The sequence below is a fragment of the Melozone crissalis genome, unplaced genomic scaffold, assembly GCF_028551555.1.
Source record: "Melozone crissalis strain CALT ecotype California unplaced genomic scaffold, PUWL_Pcris_2 ptg000006l_1, whole genome shotgun sequence".
NCBI lineage: Eukaryota > Metazoa > Chordata > Aves > Passeriformes > Passerellidae > Melozone > Melozone crissalis.
The window spans coordinates 21,399,261-21,419,884 of NW_026535784.1; the positions used below are offsets into that span (position 1 = coordinate 21,399,261).

At 40.1% G+C, this 20,624-nt stretch overlaps 2 protein-coding genes across 4 annotated transcripts in view; one reads left to right on the forward strand and one right to left on the reverse strand.

Annotated features, from left to right (window-relative positions):
• FIP1L1 (factor interacting with PAPOLA and CPSF1) overlaps positions 1-8,055 on the forward strand; it is a 38,261-nt gene extending 30,206 nt beyond the window's left edge. For both annotated transcript variants that reach the window (XM_054293749.1, XM_054293759.1), the window contains 3 exons: positions 1,116-1,341; positions 5,575-5,712; positions 6,437-8,055. In XM_054293749.1, coding sequence (XP_054149724.1) covers positions 1,116-1,341; positions 5,575-5,712; positions 6,437-6,584 — 512 coding nt within the window. In that variant the 3' untranslated portion in view covers positions 6,585-8,055. The remainder of the gene's footprint in view (positions 1-1,115; positions 1,342-5,574; positions 5,713-6,436) is intronic.
• A 15-nt stretch (positions 8,056-8,070) lies between these two features.
• The window catches only part of LNX1 (ligand of numb-protein X 1), a 60,944-nt gene continuing 48,390 nt past the window's right edge, over positions 8,071-20,624 (reverse strand). For both annotated transcript variants that reach the window (XM_054293737.1, XM_054293728.1), the window contains 4 exons: positions 17,289-17,466; positions 15,185-15,413; positions 9,356-9,514; positions 8,071-8,354 (listed from right to left, as the gene is read on the reverse strand). In XM_054293737.1, the coding sequence (XP_054149712.1) occupies positions 8,219-8,354; positions 9,356-9,514; positions 15,185-15,413; positions 17,289-17,466 (702 nt within the window). In that variant the 3' untranslated portion in view covers positions 8,071-8,218. The remainder of the gene's footprint in view (positions 8,355-9,355; positions 9,515-15,184; positions 15,414-17,288; positions 17,467-20,624) is intronic.

Sequence of the window (20,624 nt, forward strand, 5' to 3'; positions counted from 1 at the left end):
GCATTGTTCAGTAGATATTTATGTTAATTGTACTGTTAATCTCTTTGTGACACCATGAAGTCAAGTAAATATTGTTCTCGTGTTATAGATGATGAAGTGGAGCTCAAAACAAACGATTTATTGAAAGTTAGGAAAGCTAGCAAGGCAGATAAGCAGAAAGGGAGAAGTCCTCAGTACTGTAAGTCCGCTAGAGAGTGCTGTTTCCAGCTAAATACTCAGCCCTTGTTTTTCCTTTACAGGGTGCGTTCACGGGACTTCTGGCGAGGGAGGGCAGGACAGAACAATTGGGGCATTAAATACAGCAGTTCTGTGTTACACTGACGTTGGCAAAAAGCAGTGGAGAAGCATTCCTTCTCCCCATTGCTAGCTATCTAAAAAAGGTTGGGAGAGAGTGTTAAGACTTCCTTCTTAACATCTTAACATGTCACTTCTAGATTAAGACTATGCTTGATTTTCTTAAACTGTTACATTTTAGTGGTATTAGTGTTTGTGCTGAGTATTCGTAAATGTTATCTTACAGAGCACAAGTGGGAGCATTATTTCTTCTCCCAGAGTGAATTTATTTCTTAAGCTCCTTTTACATCCGTAATCAGAAAAGTATGACAAAGCATAGTATAGAATATAAATTACTGAACGACAACTTCATAGCTAACATTGTATTTTAAATACAATGATTTTAAAGCACAAGAGATAAAAATAATAGCATTCAACTACAAGGCTGGAAGTGTCCTTTTTCTGAACTATATTTTCAGAGCACTTGAATTTCAAAGGCAGTTTTGTTTTCCAATTGTTTTTGTTTTGTTGTTCCCCAAAAATAAAGCCATTTGACCACATAGAATCAGATTCTTTGAGCAAATATTTGCACAATTTTTTTTCCCCCAAAAGTGTTTAGACAGTCTTTGGGGTATGGCTTTGTACATCCTCATAAGAAGTCTTTAAATGAGTGCCAGAGCTTTTGTAATAATCATGGAAAAAATGCAGTGTTTGCTTAGCATTAAGTGAAAGGGGAAGATTAAAAAATGTAATTGGAGGAAACTGACAAGTGTGTTTTCATGCATTAGTTTCCATATGATATTAGATTTTACTCTTTCTAATAACTACATCTCTTTCTTTAGTCACCTTTCCACACCCTGCAGGTTCTGCACCCTCGTGGTCCAGTCTTCTGGACACCAGCAAACAGTGGGATTACTATGCACGAAGAGAGAAGGATAGGGAACGTGAGAGAGAGAGATCCCGAGATCGGGATCGCGACCGGGACCGGGACCGAGACAGAGATCGGGACCGTACCAGAGACAGGGAGAGGGACCGAGATCACAGTCCGTCTTCAAGTGCGTTCAACAGGTCAGTGCAGTGTCCTCAACGTGCTGGAACTCTGCTCAAAACCCTTGTCTCTGTTGAACAGGGTACTTCAACATTCAACTTTATTGTTCTGCTGCATGCTCCAAAGATCTGGGTGGTGTGGCTTCCTCACCTTCGCCCTTTTCTCTTGGAAACTGTAATTCTAAATTTCCACATGTAAAACAGAAGCTGGAAAAAAAGGACAGTATACATTCAAATTGGTCATAGTGCTTTACAGGTTAAAGGTGATTTAAGTCTTGAGAATATCTGAAATATTCATCCCTTTTTGACATCAGTAGGTTTAGAAAAAATCTACAGAAAAATATATAGAAGTACTAAATTAATTTTAATTGCCAGTTTGGTACTAAGAGCAATGTGTTGCAACATTTGACTTTAATTAATGGTAATAAATACCTGCTAAAATTATTAATATGGTTGTTAAAAATGGCTGGATAATAATCTCTCCTCTCTTATTTAAAACTTATTTCAAGGTCAAGAACTTTAATTTTGATTTTGATGATGAAAATCATGTCAGATAAATTTATTCAGCTTTCTAATGGCTTTTTAAAAAAAGCTGCAACTGTTCTGTGGTTCATGTGCTCAAGCACAAAGCATTTAATGTTGAGCTCACTGTGGCTCCATAGAATAGAGGTCTATTGGTTAGCCAGATTTTTCTAAATTTCCTCTGCTTGTTATCTGCTAAGCTTTTTGGGGTAAATGTCTGACGCTTTTTTCTCAGTGTTCATTGTTAAGTTTAAATTTTTGCAGAATATATATGTTAGCTATTAGGCAGATTGTTTTTACTAATGGTTTGAAGCCAAAGGGAGAGCACTGAGAGTCAACATTTCTGCGGTTGAGAGATGACATTTTTGCATGATGATTGTCAGCTGAAGACCCAAACTGGGTGCAGGCTGGGGGATTTTCCATGTATGCTGGTGTGGTGATGTCCTCTCCTGTGGGCATGTGCTTCGTTCCAGGGTCAGTTTCTGAGGGCTGAAGACCTATCTAAACATCTGTTTCTCAGACAGCTTGATTGAAGGCCAGAAAGAGCCCTGGTCATTCAAGGGTGCTTGAAATGAACCTTAATAGCTTCCAGGCCTCAAGAAATCTCTGTGCTGCTGCCAGAGTTATCTGTAAAGGAGGGGGAAGAGCAGGCCTCGACTTTTTTATGTGACTAAATTATCCACCATCTGTAGCAAAGCTGTTGCCACATGGCTGTATAAGAAAATGGGAGGCCCTTAACTGGGATAAGTTGGTTTGGGAATCACAGAAGAGGTGTGAGAGGCTTAAGAAAGAACATACAGATATAACATTTCTTAAGAAGGTTTATTTTCAACTCCGTGCACTTATGAAAATAAAATCAATGGAACTGTGAGGAAGAGAACGTGAACTATTTTAAAGACTGCACAGATTTATATCTTTTATTTATATTGCCTTTGTTTAAGCTTTGATCAAGTGGTATATTGGTGGAGTTTGTAGTAAGCATCAGGTTCATCATTTTACTGCTCAGAAATTACGGCTTTCAATACTTTTAGCAGTTATTTTCCAGATGAATAATGTGTAGTTTTGTTACAACATTTCTTAAAATTATCGGAAAATAGGATTATTTTTATTCTGTTTTAACCAAAATGTGGTTTAAAAATGAACTTTCAGCTGTCTTTATATTCTGTTCTGCTTTTACCCTGCTATCCTCAGAGAAAACTGTGCATTTTTACAATGCATCTCACTCTGCCCCCTTGAGAAGATGCCATTATTTTTGGACTGTTTCCCTTCTGCAAAGGCTGGGACTTTGTTTGTTTGGGCTTTTTTGTTTTGTTTTTATTTTGGTAGTTTCAAGTCAATTAGTTACCACTAAAAATGTAGACATTGGAATTTGATTGATCTGTTACTGTATCGTGGTTCTTCCTCAGCAATTTGAAAAATTTAAAAAAAACCAGAAAAACCCTAGCAACTGTGTTTCTAAAGTCCTGGAATTTAATAATCCCATGGAGAAGAGCAGATGAGGGTCTGCCTGGCTGGATTGCAGCTTTACAGGATTTGATGTCCTGGTGGTCAACAAACTGAACAAGACTCCACAATCAGTGTGCAATAAAGGTCAAAAGCATTGAGCAGCATTAGAGTGTTACTGAAAGCTCCCAATGCACTGGTCTTGGCAAAGTGATTTTTTGCTTTACTTAGAGAAGTTGTTTATTTTCATCAGACACACTTACAAGCTGTCATGGTTCTTTAGTAGTTTGCCAAAATAAGGTTTAAAAGGGAGTGTCAGTAATATTTTTAACCTTTTCTAGAGTGTTTTAAAATAACTGGGTAATGGAACAAATGCAGAGTGTGAGTTACCATTAAGGGCTTTGGATGTCTTTGAAACCAGGCTGTAAGTCTACAAGTAGCCATCCTATTTCTCATGGGAAGCTTATCAGAAGTTAGTGGTAGGCATTCAGATTTTAACTTTTTAATTAGATACTGATCATCAAAATATTAGTTTTGTGAAGCAATATGAGATATGGGAGGAAGCTGCAGTTGCACAGAGAGGCTGGGGAGTCTCCATCCATGGAGATAGCCTGAAGCTGTCTGGACATGGTACTGGTCAGCTGGTCCTGCTGGCCCTGCTTCAGCTGGGGTTTGGTCCTGATGACCTCCATTCATGCCTTCCAACCTCAGTTTTTGTGCCATTTGAGCACAAATGTGCTTTTCACGATTCGATCAGATTACTCTCAGATCTGAGGTTATAAATGCATTATAAAGTCAATGAAGTTGTATTACTCGGTGGCAAATCATATTTTGAGTTCAGTAGTTGTAGCTGTAGTTTTCCTGGTTTTGATGTGTTTCATGTCTCTCAAAAAAGCAGAATTTTCTATTGAGTGGCTAATGTTTTGCTACAGTGTCTTAAATTACTAATTTCTGACATTCGCTTAATGATGTAATCATACAAGTTTTCATAAAAAGACTAGTGCTGTTGCTTCAGGTGTTCCCCCTTCTCACTGAGTTTTCATGCATAGCTGTAATAATCATTAATGTAATGTTCTCACTTGGGAAATGGCCAGAGGATCCAAGTTGTGGCAGATAAAATGGGGGTGATCTCAGTTCTCACTGCTCCAGGACATGGGAAATCTCTGTAGGCTTGAGCTGTTCTCCCTGTGTGATCTGTCTGATCCCTTCTGCTGCTGCAGGGACCTCAGGAAGATAATTTCTTTCATGGTGTATGTTGGCAGAGACAGAAACACTTGCCTGTCGTTAGGTCAACAGTATCTAAATTGTTACTGATTTTACTGCTTTAGAAAGTCTGGTTACATTGTGCCTTTCTTTAAGACTTGGTGGGGATCTCCCAAACTATGGTTAGAGAGGACTTCATGAGATGTATAAATAATTACACTGAGGTTATTTGTATTGAAGTTGCACTCTTAAATGATGCTGGGTAGGATTTTCTTAGAGAAATGATGAAATGATCATGCCTTTTTAAGCTATGCTAATGTACCACTTGATTTGTGTTGGCTAACAATGGACTTTGGAGTTTTCTTGGTTTTTTTTTTTTTTTTTAGATTTCAGTAAACTCTTAGAACTGCCCTTTTCATCAAGTCAAAATATGAAAATATGTTTTTAAGTAAAGGCTTTGAATTCTTGTCTAACCTGTGATATTTAGGGGTTTTTACCAACATTGTGGCAGGGCAGCATTTCATGGCAATCCTAGAGAGAAGTAGAAGTCGAGACAGTACTAGCGAAAAATTAATTTCAAAAGCAACCCAAGCATTTAATATATTTTACTCCTTACTCTTAGCGTTTCCTTTTCTTGAAGTGAGTGTAAGGAAGTAGATAACTGTACCAAAATCTAATTTTAATTTACCCAAATTGTATAATAGTCCAAAAGTGTGCTGATAAGTGTTGAATGTTTTAAACACTGATCCAAAGAATTACTGAAGTTTATGTAGGATTGTATTTCCTTCACAGTTAGACACAGGTTCAAGCTAACAGCTTGATAACTCCTATATAAACTTAATGGGGCACTGTTGTATTCTTTTTTTCTTTCATTTTTAATGAAAAATTTCCTTTCAGAACTGCATTAACTGCACAAGTCTGGTGTATAACATGAAGAACTTTATTGTCCTTTAAGCACTGGCACTCATGTAGACACCCAGAAGCAATATTAAGATTTTCCAATATAAAGCTTTTTTCCTGATTTAGCTTGTTATTGTTATACTCCTTGGTCTTACTGTCCTGAAAAATCTCTTCTTTCTGAATCAGTGATGAAGAACGCTACAGATACAGAGACTATGCAGAGAGGGGCTACGACCGCCATAGGACAAGCAGAGAGAAAGAAGACAGACACAGAGACAGGAGGCACAGAGAGAAAGAAGAGACTCGACACAAGTCATCTCGAAGGTTGGATTTCTCTTTTTTTAATAGGATATTAAAGACTTGCCCAGTTTAAAAAAAAAAAAAAAAAAACTTTTAAAAGAACCCCAAACAAACAGGAGTTTTGTGGAAAGACTGTAAACACTTGAATGTGCTACTTGGAACAAGTCTGCCGTGTGAAACATGGACAGACAAGAAGCAATACTGACCCTGGGTAACCTCTTATTGAGTGACAGTCAGTGTGTGAACAGAAAGTAGGACACTGGGGAAAGAAGGGTAAAAAAATGGTGAGTCAGAAGAGGGTGGAATGAAGCTGACATTCAGCAGCATGAACAGAACAACTCAATAGTCATTCTCAGTAAGTAAATTAATCCTCGCAGTCACTTGAGAGAAATTGTTCTACCTGACCCATTTTAAGTTAAAAATAAAAGTTAAGTCCAGAAAATGGGGTCAACAAGAATGTCAAATTATTAAGGAATGCCAATAGGTGCATGATGTTGTTAAAAGTCTTGCTATTGGAATATGGGTTACAAATGGGAAAAATAATTCTATTTTTCCCCCAAAAAGTACAGGATGGATAGATGTATGTTCCATTCCAGGAAAAATTCAGTTCTGCACTGACATCCAAAAACTCTGAGTTGGGAGCAGATGCCAGTTTTCAAATATGAATGCAGAAGCTGTTTTTTTGGTACTTTGTAATGAAATAGGACTGAAGTGTCAAGTGTTTGAGACATGTATTCTCTCTATTTAGTAACAGCCGACGTCGTCACGACAGTGAAGAAGGGGATAGCCATAGAAGGCACAAACACAAGAAGTCCAAAAGAAGCAAAGAAGGAAAAGAAGCCAGTGGTGAACCTGCTCCTGAACAGGAAAACACTGAAGCTGCCCCTGTTGAATAGGCTTGTGTGATTTTTTTTGCCTACTTGCATATATATTAGTGCCAGAAATAGATTACTATAAATCTTGTTATTTTTCTGGGAATTACAATAATTTGCTCTTAATCTTGTTCTGTTAGTTTGAAATCAAAGGTTACTTTGGATTTTTTTTGAAAATAAAAGAACGAATTTTTCATGTTAAGATTCTTGGACTGACTTTGTCTTTTAAGAAACAGTAAAACAGTGAGAAAACATCTTACATCTAGAGGCTTATGCTCTTACAATATAAGTAGGGCTTAAATTCTTTGTAATAAATTGTCTCCTTTTTTCATAAGCCAACGGGAAGGTCATTCTTTTACTGACTTTAGAAACAGTGTGCATTCATTTTATTATATACCCAACATCTGGAACAGTGTGGGTTTAGCATAGCTTTTGGAGACTTATTTTGAAAGGTCATCCTTTACTACAGGGACACACAGAAACTTCAGGCTCTTCAAAAGCCTTGTAATATTGTGAAGAAAAAAAAAAACAGGGAAAGTGGGAAAGGTGCCGATTGTTCTTAGTTGAATGGAACACTGAGCATGGTGATGATACACGTGGTAATTATGTCTGGTTTGTGTGGGTGCATAAGGATGAATTAAGCTGGATAATCGTCCCTGCTGCTTTTCAGTGGCTTAAGAGAGAGTTCATTTTAGTCTTTGTTCTAGGGGAACAGCTGCCCTTAACATGATAAAGATTAACAAACATATCCTCTTCCCAGTGTAGGCTTGTGAGATAAAAACAAGGCTGTGGAACATGAGTAATTTGCAGAGAAAGACAAAGGACAATTTTAAAAGACATATAGGACCATCATCACTTTCAGATTTACTTCATGCAGAACAGTATCAAGTGTGATTGATAAGGCAGTCCCACAAAAATTTTACTGCTATTCAAAAGACTTACTTGATGGCATCAGCAGGGTGCAGTGTATTTCCTTAAAAGTAATAGTCTATATAAAAATCCCAGATTTAATAGAATTAATCAGAACAAACCAGGGAAACGAGGTAATTTGGTTTTGAATGAAAATAATGTCTGTACAAGTACACAGTTACAATTATTTTTAATTATTTTAGAAATTTCATTCACAGTTTTACAGACTAACAAACAGTACTTGAAAGTCTTGAAAATACCAGCTTCATGCTGACCATGAAAAGGTACACATAATCAAAGTGCTATTAATGTGTTGGATAAAAACCTTCACCTGATTATTGCAACTAGAAAAATTGCAAGAAATATTTCCATTAGTTATTCAAGGTTTTCTTTTTGTAAATCAAAATAAAGTGGGTGAGCAGAAGCTGCTGCTCCTTAAATTCCATTATTATTATTATAATGCATTAAATAGATATATAGGTATGTATAAAAAAACAACAAAAAACCCTTAAGAACACAGGGAAGGAAGGACTTAAGTCTGTAGCTTGGATCACTCTGAAGTGATTTTCTGACAGGTGTCACTGCTTTGCCTAAACTTGACTTTTCTTGACATGCAGGTTGAAATTTCACAAATCTTTTCTTTATAAATACATACTTTACTCCCCAAAAAAGCAAAGACTGGTGTTCCTTTTTTTTTAAATGTTTTCCCCATGTTAAGATACTTGTCACACTCTCCATGAAGACTTGTTTTATAAAAATGTGCCAGGCCAGGACACAATTGTGAGAGTAATTTTTCCTTTTAGTTCTTTGAGCATCCTTGCCAAGCAGGCATGCATCATTCCTGATGTGTTCCTGCCATTGACAGCAAGGAGGATGTCACCGCATCTGAAAAAATAAATGCAAGACAACAATTAAATCTTAAATGTTTTCAAATGCCAAAGCACATCCTTAAGCTGGGGGAAGGGGTAGAAATGAGTATTATGGCTCCTTCTCTGGCTAACTACTGTTCATGAATAAGGCGATAAAGCAGGTGAAAATATTTCACTTGTTTGGGTTTCTTACAAATTTATAATTAATTCAACATATTTGAAAGAAAACATGATATAGTTCTTCTGACATTCATCCTGGTAATTCACCATCACAGAATCATAGAAGGGCTTCAGGTGAAGGGAATTCAAAGATAATCCAGTTCCAATCCTTGCTCTGGCCAGGGACACCTTCTACTAGACCAGATTGCTCAAAGTCCCAGCCTGCCTATCATTGAATAAGGATGAGGCATCCACAACTCTGGGCAACCTGTTTCAGTGCCTCACATTAAATAATTTCTTTTTAATATCTGGTCTAAAACTACTGTATTTCAGTTTAAAGCCATTGTCCCTTGTCCTAGCACTGCATACCCTTGTAAAAAGTCCCTTTCCAGCTTTCTTGTAGGCCCTCTTTAGGTACTAGAATGATCTGTGTTCTGAACAACTGTACCTTTTAAGCCTTGTTAATTGATGTAAGTTTGTGCCATGATTGTGCATTTACTCTCCTCAAGTGTATTGGTGTTTGCAGGAAAGGTGTTTGGTTGGGGTGTTTAGAACTGGAGATGTGGGAAATGTCTGTGCTGGCATGCTTTGTACCACCCCAGAGATCAAATTGACTCTTTTAACTTACTCACATACTAGTAGATTGATAGACATCAAAACATTCTGCTATGAAAGCAGATCTGTTAAACTTCAGGATACTTGTGTCCTGTTTCCTTATCTCCCAGAGTTACGTCTATATCAGTGAGTCCTTCCCCCGTCCCTGCCACTGCCTTTATGAAAACATGTTTTTTAAAAACTCCCACAGGTTAAACAGAAGAACTTACATAAATGCTACTTTTTTTAGATATTAATCATTACCTAATTCTGCCATCATTATATGCTGGTGTTCCCCCAACAATGGATTTGATAAAGAATGGTTTGTTCCCAGTATGTTCTTCATAACCTCCTACGATGCTGAAGCCAAGACTTCCAGATGTATTTCTTCGTAATACAATTTCTTTGCAGCTGTACAAATATCTGAAATAAACCAGTTTAATTAAATGTTTATAGTTAACTTGAGATTCTGATGAACCACTAATAATGAATCTGCCTTTTCATGGACCCATACACTGTTCTTAAGAGTTAAAGTAGTGCCATATTTCCACTGTATTAAGCACCTACACTTCTGTTCCTGTAGTACTGCTTTCCTGTTACAACCAGATAAGCACTTATCCCAAAAGTAAAATTAGTCTTGGGCTTAAGTATTAAATTAGTTTTTTAATAGGGTAGGAATCTATGCAAATGCTCTGGTTGCTGTGATGGAGAAAAGCACTTAAGCCTGGATATAATGTTTGTAAATCAGCAATTCAAAAAGCTGTATTTCTTTTACCTTGTACACCCCAATGACTTGTTTATCTTCCAGATATGAGCCCATATGTGATTAATTAGGTCAAAGTGCTCAGACACTTAATACTGTGGTGCATGTCAAAGTGAAATAATTTTATGGCCAATGGAATGAACTACAAAAATGACAGATTACACAAAGAAAGGTATTGGTGGAATTAGGGATCTTGAGCTTGTTGAGTAATCTGATAAGTCACAGCATGGAAGATGAAACTTAGCCATGTGAGTCAGTGCTTTGGAGTTCTGAGTCTGCTCTCAAGAAGATAGCTTGTCCTTACTGTAATGACTAACACAAGATTTTGCTGTAAGAGAACTGAAATCTGCTTCTCCCTCCATTTGTCTTTTGAACGTATTTTATGATACTGTATGTTATGTTCATCAAAGCTTAGGTTCCAAAAGTAGGAATAGGGGAAAACTAAGAATAGTGTTGTTAGACTCTTAAATGTTCCCTCATGCTTGGAGTACATTAATTTGCTTCCTTTTTTTTTAACCAAATTAATTCCATTTTTTAGAGAGAGAGTGATAAAAATTTCTGTCCATAGTACTTTACCACCTTATCATTAGTGGTGTCCCCAGGAATGATTGAAATTTCCAAATGTCTAAAAATATATTTGCTACTCCAAATCTTAAAATATAGGCTGACCTACAGCAGGCAACTGTTACAAGCTCTATTCAGAGATATTTTAGGTTTCTAAGAAGCACCTGACACTTCTATAGGAAGATACATAGCCTTTATCTTAAGGACTGATATGCCTAGTGTTTTTAAAATTGCGTTTTAAATAGTACATTTGCTGTCTTTCACAGCATAATACTAGATTAGTCCCCCAGGGCCTACAAATATTCACCTGCTGCCAGGATGGTAGGTATGCAATATTTGCACAAGAATTCACTGGTTGCTAATGTAAGAAACAGGTGACACTTGCTTCTTCCTGAGCAGCCAGGCATTATTACTTTACCATCTGTGGACTTCTTCAACCTGCAAAATCACTTAAACCCTCTATGTTTAATGGTACTTATCAAGGTCATGACCAAGCAGTGCCAGGATTCAGCCATTAGTGCTGTAATTCAGTGTTGATTTTGGGGCAGAGGTCTCTGCTGCCCAGTGCTACACTCACTAAACTGCAGCTGGTCTAAGGAGAACCATCTCCTTGGAAGAGAGCAGCTCATAGTCTTCAGCCTTTACTGCTAAATACTCCAGAAGATGAGGATAAGGAGTAATTTATGTGTCAACCTGCCTCAGATTCAAGATTTGGGGATATATAATATCTAGCCACAGGGTCCTATCCTGAGCAATGCTACAACAAAGCATCGGTTACTGATGCATGAGGAATTTAACAGTGCCTGTTTTCAAGCAGTTAAATGTACAATTCCTGGCTGATTTTCATAAAGCACAAGTAGCCTTATGCTCTAGGAATGAAAACCAGCCCAACTGCAGGAGAATTTCAGCACTAACAGCTATGAAAAGGGTAACTCCCTCCTCCCTCCCCATTACAGTACACAAATGGCAGCCAAGTAAGTAATATTTGAGAATTGTTTCCACCAGCGTCCTACAGGCCAGATTGAGTTACTTTGGAGGTGTTTCTGTCCTAATTTCATGTTTTACGTCTTGTTGTACCCCAGGTTTGCAGAATGACTTTGGCCACCTTGTCTCTTTCTCATCTCACTTTACAGATGAAGAAAAGCACTTGTGTGAAGTACTAATGTTTGTAAATGTTATGACAGGATGATCTAAAAAGTATTCTAAGTACTAGCTGAGGGAAGGAAATGTGAGGAGAGCAAAGAAAGGAGAGCAGGAAAACAAGCAAGGGTAGAAGCAGCACCACAGAGCTGGGGAAATGCTCTTCGCCAGCTGTTCCCTGTTATTTCCTTTGTGCATGCTTCACAACAACAAGTCCCTCTACCAATAAAGGAGTTCTGTCTTCCTAAACAACAAACAATTAAATTAGTACCCTGAAATAAGTCTTGGGGCGAGAATGCTTGAGGTCCTGCATCACTGTTTCCTCCCGCTGCCCAGCCCGCAGCCCCTCTGCTTGCATGCAGGCCAAGTTTTGACAGATGTCAGATGCACATGTGCACGTATTTTATAACCACCACATATTGGATCGTACTATAGAAAGAACAGAGGAGCTGTTTATGTATTATTAAGCCATACAAAAGTGGGAGAACCCAATTCTAAGAACTCACAAGAAAAGGACAAACTAAGTGAGATCCATAAATGTTAAATTAGCAAGATGGCTTTTCCAAGTCTTTGAGCTTTGGTGCAAGGGATCAGATAACTTGTCTGATTCTGCTGATACCAACTTCATCCAGAAAAATTATATCATTCCCTAATTCTCAATATTTGTGTCTCTTGACTGTACCCATCTCTGTAATATGCATGCAGTCCCTGGGAAATGAAGAGTTCTGTTCTAGTATTGAAAATCAGGCATTTACAGTTATCTACTTTGAATCTTGTAACTATTATTAATGCTAGCCTGTTTTCTACTTCATTGGACATGGGCAGAAGTTTGTAGGCATGCTCTAGTGTTTAGTCAACTCAGCACATTTTATGGTACCATTCACGGGATTTTCCTCAAAATTTCATGGATTTGGACAAAGAAGGAAAGACTCTCCCGCCCCCTCGGTTTCTTAAGCCTGAACATCCCACTCGAAATTGTGAGGTCAAGCTGCCTCTGAACACCCCACCTTGCTTGCTTGCTGAACAAATACACAGACTGCACTGCCAGGGCTTGTCTTGAGCCACATCCTTCCCTTCTCAAAATAATTTAAATAATCTACTATCCAGCTCCCTCTTTTTTAAACCATGCCTGTTCCTGACCTACCAGTTTTACTTCCTTTTCTATTTCCTCAATTTGTCTTATGTAGGGTTGCCCCTTCTGGCCCATCTTCCCAAGTACTTTGCACGATCCTGCATAATAATGATTTTGACATTTCTACTTTTCCATTAGCTGTACCAAACATTCTTAGACTCACACATCTTGGAACAGTCCTTCTAGTAAATTGTTTTAATTAAAGTAGGTGATTCTTCAACATTTTACCCCATAACTGCACTTCAGGCACTTTTTTTCAAGGTGGACCTGTCAGACATCTATTTAGACAGAGCATAATTTTCTCTAACAGCCCGGAAAATGTCATGCTGACAATATCTTGGGACCTAGTGAGATGTGATCCTTGCCAAAAGCAAACTGAAAGCCAGAGAAAGGTTAAATGCTCAACCTGGAGAAAAATGAGTTAACATGATACACATCCTCATGAGAGAACTTGTTGAAGGACTTTCAGACATCTAATGTGGGCCCTGAAGAATCAGAACAAGAAGTGAGCGAGCACAATTATGCTGGGGAAGACTGAAGGGTCTGCTAATACCTAGTGAGCAATCCCAAACCTGATCCTCTTGTGCCCCTACTCAGCCAATCAGCTGCCAATAAGAAAACAGAGCACCTTTGTTACTGTCACATCTAATGTGCATTGGTCCCTGTCCCAGGCGCTAGTCTGATGTTCAGAGCAGTGTCCCCACTCAGCATACCAATATCCCCATGTCTCTTTGAAGGAGAAGGGCCATGCTGTGCTCTGTGCACGGCCTCACAGCTGGGGATGGAGTTACAATGAGCTCTTGTCTTCAGCCTTGCTGACACTGGGGCTGATTTCCCTTCAGACGAAAAGAGTTGGAATGCCTTCACACATGCAGCCTTCAGAGGAGGAAGGCTAAAGTGAGCTCAGAAACTGTTTCTAAAACAGGAAAACCCATTTTATTGCCAAACTGCGAAGTGGAACTGACTGATGTGAACTCTGAGTGCAAGCCTGCAGTACTGTGGAGCTCTGTCCTTCGTGTCCTCTACCATGCTGAGGTACTGGGAACTTCAGGCAGCTGTGAGTAGAAGACGATGACCAGGCAGTTCAGGTTTTCTACGCAGCCCAGTGAAGGTGACATAGGCAGGGTGTGATTGTTTCAGTCCATCTAGCAATGGATGGTGATAGAAGGCAAGACTCAGCACTGCAGACTGCAGCATCTATAAGGCCTCTGGTCTGTTGCTGTCTCTTCACTGAGAGCATTACCTGTGCTCTAGTACCTTCACCGTGGTGCTGCTCAAGCTCAGGAGCGCAGAAGTTAGCAGGAATGAGGATCTCCTTGGGCCTGCCTGTCCTCAGACACTGAGTGAGGAGAATTTACCATTGCCTGGGGTAGCAAGTTAAGGGGTATCCATTTACTGCATTTTCTTTTTACTGCTTTTCTTTCACAGGTATAAAGATGTAGTCCTCCCCAGTGGAGGAGGAACATTGTGCCTGCGGGTTACAGACACACAGCCTGCCTCCTGCTCTTGCAGTGCTTCAGCACATGTTATACAGTCATTAGCATCAGACCAAGCCTCAAAAAACATCTGGCCCTCACAGCAGACCTTGCTGCAAGGTGAATGAGGTCAAAATGGCTCCAGCTAGAAAGAGAGAAACCTGTTATGCAAGAGTAGGAAATGAAGAGGAGTCCTGAAACTGTGCCTAGAGAAAAGCCCACCTGTTCTGCAGACCATCTTTTCCTCCCCTCCTGTAAAAGAGAGACACTGAACTGCTGCCAGAGTTAGGAGTATAGTCAAGAAGAACTTATAGGATAAATCCTTAATTCCTTAAAACTGAGTGTCAGCTTCAAGTCTGTGATGCCAGCTTTGCATATTCACAGATTCACAGTGTGTCCTCATTTCATTCTGTCTGGAATGTCCTGGAAGCTGTAGGTATTACACCGTGCACACTGAGAGCTCAGCGACAGCCGATGTGGCTCCAGCTATCCTTGCTGAAACGACAACACAGCTGCTTCCTGTGTGTGACAAATGGACTTCTTTCAGGCGGGGGTGGGGTTAAAAGAGGTGATTTGGAGATACTGGCCAACTGCACGAACTTTGCAACATCTGGGTAAAGTCAAACAATTCAGCTGGATTTGGCAAAGGAGAAGGGCTGTGCAGCTTGAGTGTTGCAGGAGGGGTATCTGCCTTCTGCAGGGTGGTTGAGCCTAAACTCCAGTTCAGCAAGCTCCTGTATCCCTGTAAGATTTTCCTTTCACTCCCTAAGTGCCAGATATGTTTACAAGATTGAAACAATTCAGCATCCTATCCTCCCTCATGGGGGAACTGGATGTCTATTTTGCCATGTACACATACCCATTTACAAAAGGGAGGTATTTGGAGTCAAGTCAGTGACAGAGCCTGGATTTAATTAAGATGTCAGTGAAATGAATCAAGCCAAAAGAAAGCATTGCCAGAAAATACAAATCTTTCCTCCCACTCCCCCTCAACCAGAGGTTGCAATCTGTGCACTTACCGTGGCAGCCCCAGCCACATAACCCAGGACGGCGACCACTCGCTGCTCTCAGCAGTCACTTGTGTGTCCTCAGGGGGTGGGAGGTGACCCTGCTCCTCCTGGGCTTCACATGCTCTCATCTCCAGGGCTTTGAGCACCACTGAGGAGCTGGTGTTCTTCAGCAGGGCGACGGCCTCGCTCCGGCTGACTCCCGTCAGATCAATGCCGTTCACGTTCAGCAGGATGTCACCTGAGACCAATACAGCAGATGATTAAAAACCCTGCAAGTGTTTCAGGATCCCCTCCCCACCTCCACAAACAAGTGAGTCAAATCCATGGCCAAGAACCGGCAGCCTGATGAGGTTTTTTGTTATTCCTATCGTTTAACAAAGCATACGCTAGTAAACATGCCACAGGCATGAGGGGAGATTCCTGTACACAGAAACCTTGCGTGGCTGGACAGAGGATTTGTCCTGGTTTCTTTCCACGTCATCTCCTGCATCTGGAGCTGAACAAACAGCTGGGGTCCTGCTGTACCAACAAGCTTTGGTACTGGTGCCTAGTACTGCTCTGGGTCTCTGGAGTCCACTTCCAGCTAACAATATTTGTACTCAGCCTAAGCTTGAAACCCCACAACTCAGTGATGTTTTTTCTCCCAGCTCTCCCTTAGCAGAGGCCTGCCACTCCAACTGGCTCTTCCTAGTTTGCTTTGTGGAATAACATGTTATTATTTTCATATTAATGGCTGTTTGAATGGCTGCAAGCCAAACCATTTTTCTGTATGCCTTATTTATAATATAGGCACAGCAGCCACAGAGAAAAATGCAAAGATGACCTCAATTACTACAGGAAGAACAATAAAGACATCACTAATGTCATGCAAGCAGCCTCAATGCCAAGTGCTCTGCAACCCTTCAGAGCAGGCTGCCATGCCAGGGCTTTCCTGGGTGCCCTCTATACTTGGCCTGGATGCTTCTCCAGGCAGAGATTTATCACTGTCAGTCCAGGCACTGCAAATGAGCATTAATCTCTTCTTGTTGTCTGTCCCCAATAAGAAGGACAACAGCCTAAGAGCTGCTCTACATCAGAGACCTCTGGTGCTATTATAACATCACATATTCATTTGTTTCTAATTTTATCAAATTAACTAGGCTGAGTTTTCCATGCTGCCTCATGATGAATATATTTTGGAAAGTGTACTCCATTGAGAGGCATTCATCTCCCAGCAGAAGGAAAGGGGAAATCTGCTGTTTTGCTCCTGTTGTTGTGTTCTCACATGGGTTTCACTGAGTAGGCACAAAGAGGGAGTTCCCATGTGTGCCAATGCTGGGCACTGAGACCCAGGCTCCTGGGGTCTGACTGGGTTGCAGCTATTCCGCCCCATTTTTGGGTGCCTTCACTTCCCTAAAACTCAGGATTTCCCTCCAGTTTCCAGGCAGTGACTGGACTGAGGAAGAATATAGGGGATGAAGGGTAGGTGAGCTGTGTCATTGCTGGATGCAGGCTACTGAGGGATCTGGCTCTTGAGGATGTAACATCCTGAAACCTGAGAGTTTCATCTTTCCTCTGCTGCCCAGCTATTCCCACAAAACCAACTGATAAAATATGGTCCTCATCTTGCTCTAAAAGCTTATTCACGCAGAAGGGGAGAAACTATTAGCTTTATCATTCCGTGACATCAGTAGCTAAATGGGGGTAGGAAGCCACTATTTCCAAACATGAGGCTGAGCCACAAGGCATTAATATGGCTTCATATACAATGGGAATTTTGATCCTGTATATTTAATTCAAATTAATGAATGCAATGACAAATAAGCAAAAAAAAAATTACTTTGAAAACACATGAAGGTTGCACAAATAATGTACCAAGAGTTAGGAGAATTTTCCTGTGAAAAGGTATTTATCTTTTTTTTACTACCAGAATATTCCTATGTCCTACTTCACAGAGATGATTACTGCTGTGTATTATGCCTTTTCTGGTAGCTGACTTGAGATCCTCTAATCTGACACATCCCAAAATTGATAGGATTGCTGAAGATGTCAGAGTGTGAAGCTCTTTCACTATCCCGCAGTTTTCAAAAGAAGCTCTTCATTTAAGGCAGGCTTTCAAAATCCCCCTTTTTACCTGTTTTTATCCTGCTGTCTCTGCTAATCACTCCTCCAGGTTCCACACTTATCACATAGATAGGCAGATCCCATTCTCGGTTCGATGCTCCACCTGCCACAGTCATTCCCAGCGATTCTGTGTGATCTTTCCGGACAGCCACCACCTTCTCGTGACAGGTGACAGTGTGAAGGGTGCTCTGTGATGGAGAAAATAGCAACAACAAACACAGTTTGTGGGCATGGTGACCTCCCTGACAGTTTTGGCATTTTCTATCAAAACAAATATTCATGGAAGTAACACCAAGACACTTCCCAGCCACATGGCCTGATGGCCGGCAGGACTCCCTCAGGGGCTTGAGCATCTGCAGTCAGAGCTACCACCAAGATAACTGTGCTTTAATAGTTAAAGTCAGGCACTGCTCCCATGAAAACCAGAGTTGTTTTAGTCCTAAGGCCAATAGAATCAGGTCCTTGAAAAGTAAATAAGAAATTTGATTTTAAAAGAAAAAAAAGTTCTTGATCATAATATCGCTACTGGTCATCATATCTTTTACTATCAGGTTATGCTTTGTATCTTGCTGCTTGCAGTCTGAGCATCATCTGTAGTTAGTGAGAAATAGTCCTCTTGGATTTGAGGAATGAAACCATTGGGGACATATTAGAAGAGACATATTTCATTTGATCTTCCAGATGTCTGTGTTTCTATGTAAGTTATGGGTGGAAATAGACTTGAAGAATAAGTGTTTCTGTTCAGGAAAAGAGAAGGACATTTACAGTGGAGAGAGAGCAGTTTCCAGGGTGCTCTTAGTGCTTCTGCTCGAAGGGTCAATTTGGGACAGCCGTGCCATATATTTCTGCCTCTGAGCAGGAAAAGTTAAATACACACAGCTGGTCATGCAATAACTGGTGCATGAGTGAGGGTGCAACAAACCTGAGGTGCCCTCAGGATGGAGAACCACTGCAATGCAAGCTCCAACAAAACCTCTGAACTGAATGCCATGTTTACCATGCACTCAGTTCTTACAGAAGAGTTTGAAAGGCAAATAAATGTGGACTTAAATGTTAATTGCTTTGCTCTCCCTAAGTATTTCCTAAGCAGTGCTCCTGACATCAATTCCTGACAATCCCAGTCCTTCTTCCAGGAGCAGCATTATCCACTCCAGGCTCCTATATAATAGCATGCTTCTAAATACATTTCAAATGCATATTTAAAGGATTCTTCTCATTCACAAATGTGACCTCACATTTGTAATATGCAAAAATAATCTATAAAACTCATTTAAAGCCACATTAATCTCTTAGTAATCTGACATCTCACAAAGACATTTTACATTGATTCCTGGGCCAGCAGCATGGAAAGTGGAGCAGATGAATCCACAATGCCTCCCTAAGTGACAATGATGGGACAAAGGAAGATTATGACAAGAATTTTTTTATGGGAATAGGACAGACTACGTCTTTGATTTGTGCTTTCTTTTAAAGGTATGTTTGGTGGAACTAACTCCACATCAAGATTTCTGTAATGCAATGTTAACAACAGAACACAGGACCTCCTAAAAGCTTAGCAAAGGACTCCTCCATGCTTGAGCAGATGAACAGCAGCTGCCACAGAGCTCCAGAAACAAAAAGGCAAGGAGCTTGGTGGAAAAAAGAATTCTCTCAGTCTCTGAAAGAAAGCCAAACACAGTTGTTTGGACATATTAGACGTGGTCCATGCAGAACAAAGGCACTATGTCACAGCCATTTTGCTTGGGGCTTGCAAACAAACCTATAAATTTCTGAAGATTTTAAAACCTTCAGAAAATGTTCTCTTCCTGATAAGTTTTATGTTCTGATTCAGATAATTTTAACCTTTCACCTTTGTCTTTAGGGTGTAAATATTTTAAACATAGTAGTTCTATCTTTATGCAAATTAATGTTTCATCCATGTTTTGCAAAAATATCCTTTTTCCCTTGAAAATGAATGGCTTTCCATCAGGAAAAGGCCACTTTTTGAAACATGTGTGATAGGGGGCTACTAATTTTCCCAAAATTGTGATCTGAAATTCTGTAGCAAAACATGAAATTGGGATTCTATTTTTGGCTCTGAGTGAGAGAGCAGTCCTGTTACTTATGCAGCATACATCTCGGACAATAAAAACATTAGAGCATTAGCCAGTTTATCACTATTTTTTGAGGAATCAGCACAGAGAGGAAAGATTTCAAAGTACTGCTTGGGAACAAATTGTCCTACTACATTTCAATGAAGAATTATAGAAGTACCATTACTTGTATGCTGAACAACAAAGAACCAATTTTCTTTTGAAGCTACTCTTTCCCAGGTCATTTTTATATGCCTGCAGAGAGAAAAGATTTGGGGCAACTTGACTGAGAGGAAGGCAGTGATGAAAGGAAAGTAAAGCCTTTTTTAGTAAACACACGTAGAACTTGCTTGGAGGTACGATCGATAGCAAGTAAAGCAGTTAAAAGGCAGTGTTTATCAGTGACTGCATTTCAGTGCATTCTCTTCTAAACAATTGTCCTTCTCTGTCATTTTGAACCGACCTTGGAGGTCAGGAGAAGAAAAACATAACAGTTCATCTCCTCCTCTTTTTATTTTTTCCTCCTTTTCTGTATATTTATTAGAAAATAAATATTTACAGCAGATTATCACAATATCAAAGCCATGACACGTGTCTTGCAGGCAAAAAACATTGCTGTGTCTGTTTGGAAAATGTACTTTACCTGAAGGTTAACCTGTTCATTTGGTCAGGAAACATTGCCTGCTCCAGCAACATTTTCTTTGCCCTAAGTACTAAACAATTAATTTGAAAGAAATAAGAAAACAGTTCCAATTAAAAACAAGTGCTATATAATTAATGGCAAAGCTCCCAGTGACTTCAAAGGAATTGAATCAGGCCCGTTTATGTGTTACAGCCTGGCTTCACAACCTCAGCTGCACAAGAAAGTGTTTGTGACATCTCTTCTCTGAATCCAGGCAGCAGCCAGAACACTTTGGGCTGTGCTTCCCCAATCTCTGTACAGGGGAAAACAGATCCATGAGACCCTGGGCAGGACCAATCTCTTGGCACACCATACACCTGGCATACACCACCAGAGAAGGACATGGTCACAAGAGATCATCCTCTTCTTACCCAGAGCCTTGTGGGCAACACGGCTGGTCACCACTGGCCTGAAGGAGAGGCACCTCCCTGTCACTTCCCCACACTGTACAGATGGAGGCTGGCTGTCCTGAGGCCAAGAGCTTGGCCCAAAGTGGCTCCTGAGCCACTGCACAAGACAGATGGCTGCTGGAAGCTAGAGCTTATTCTTGATGGAAGCTAGAGTTTATTCGTGATGGAAGCTAGAGTTTATT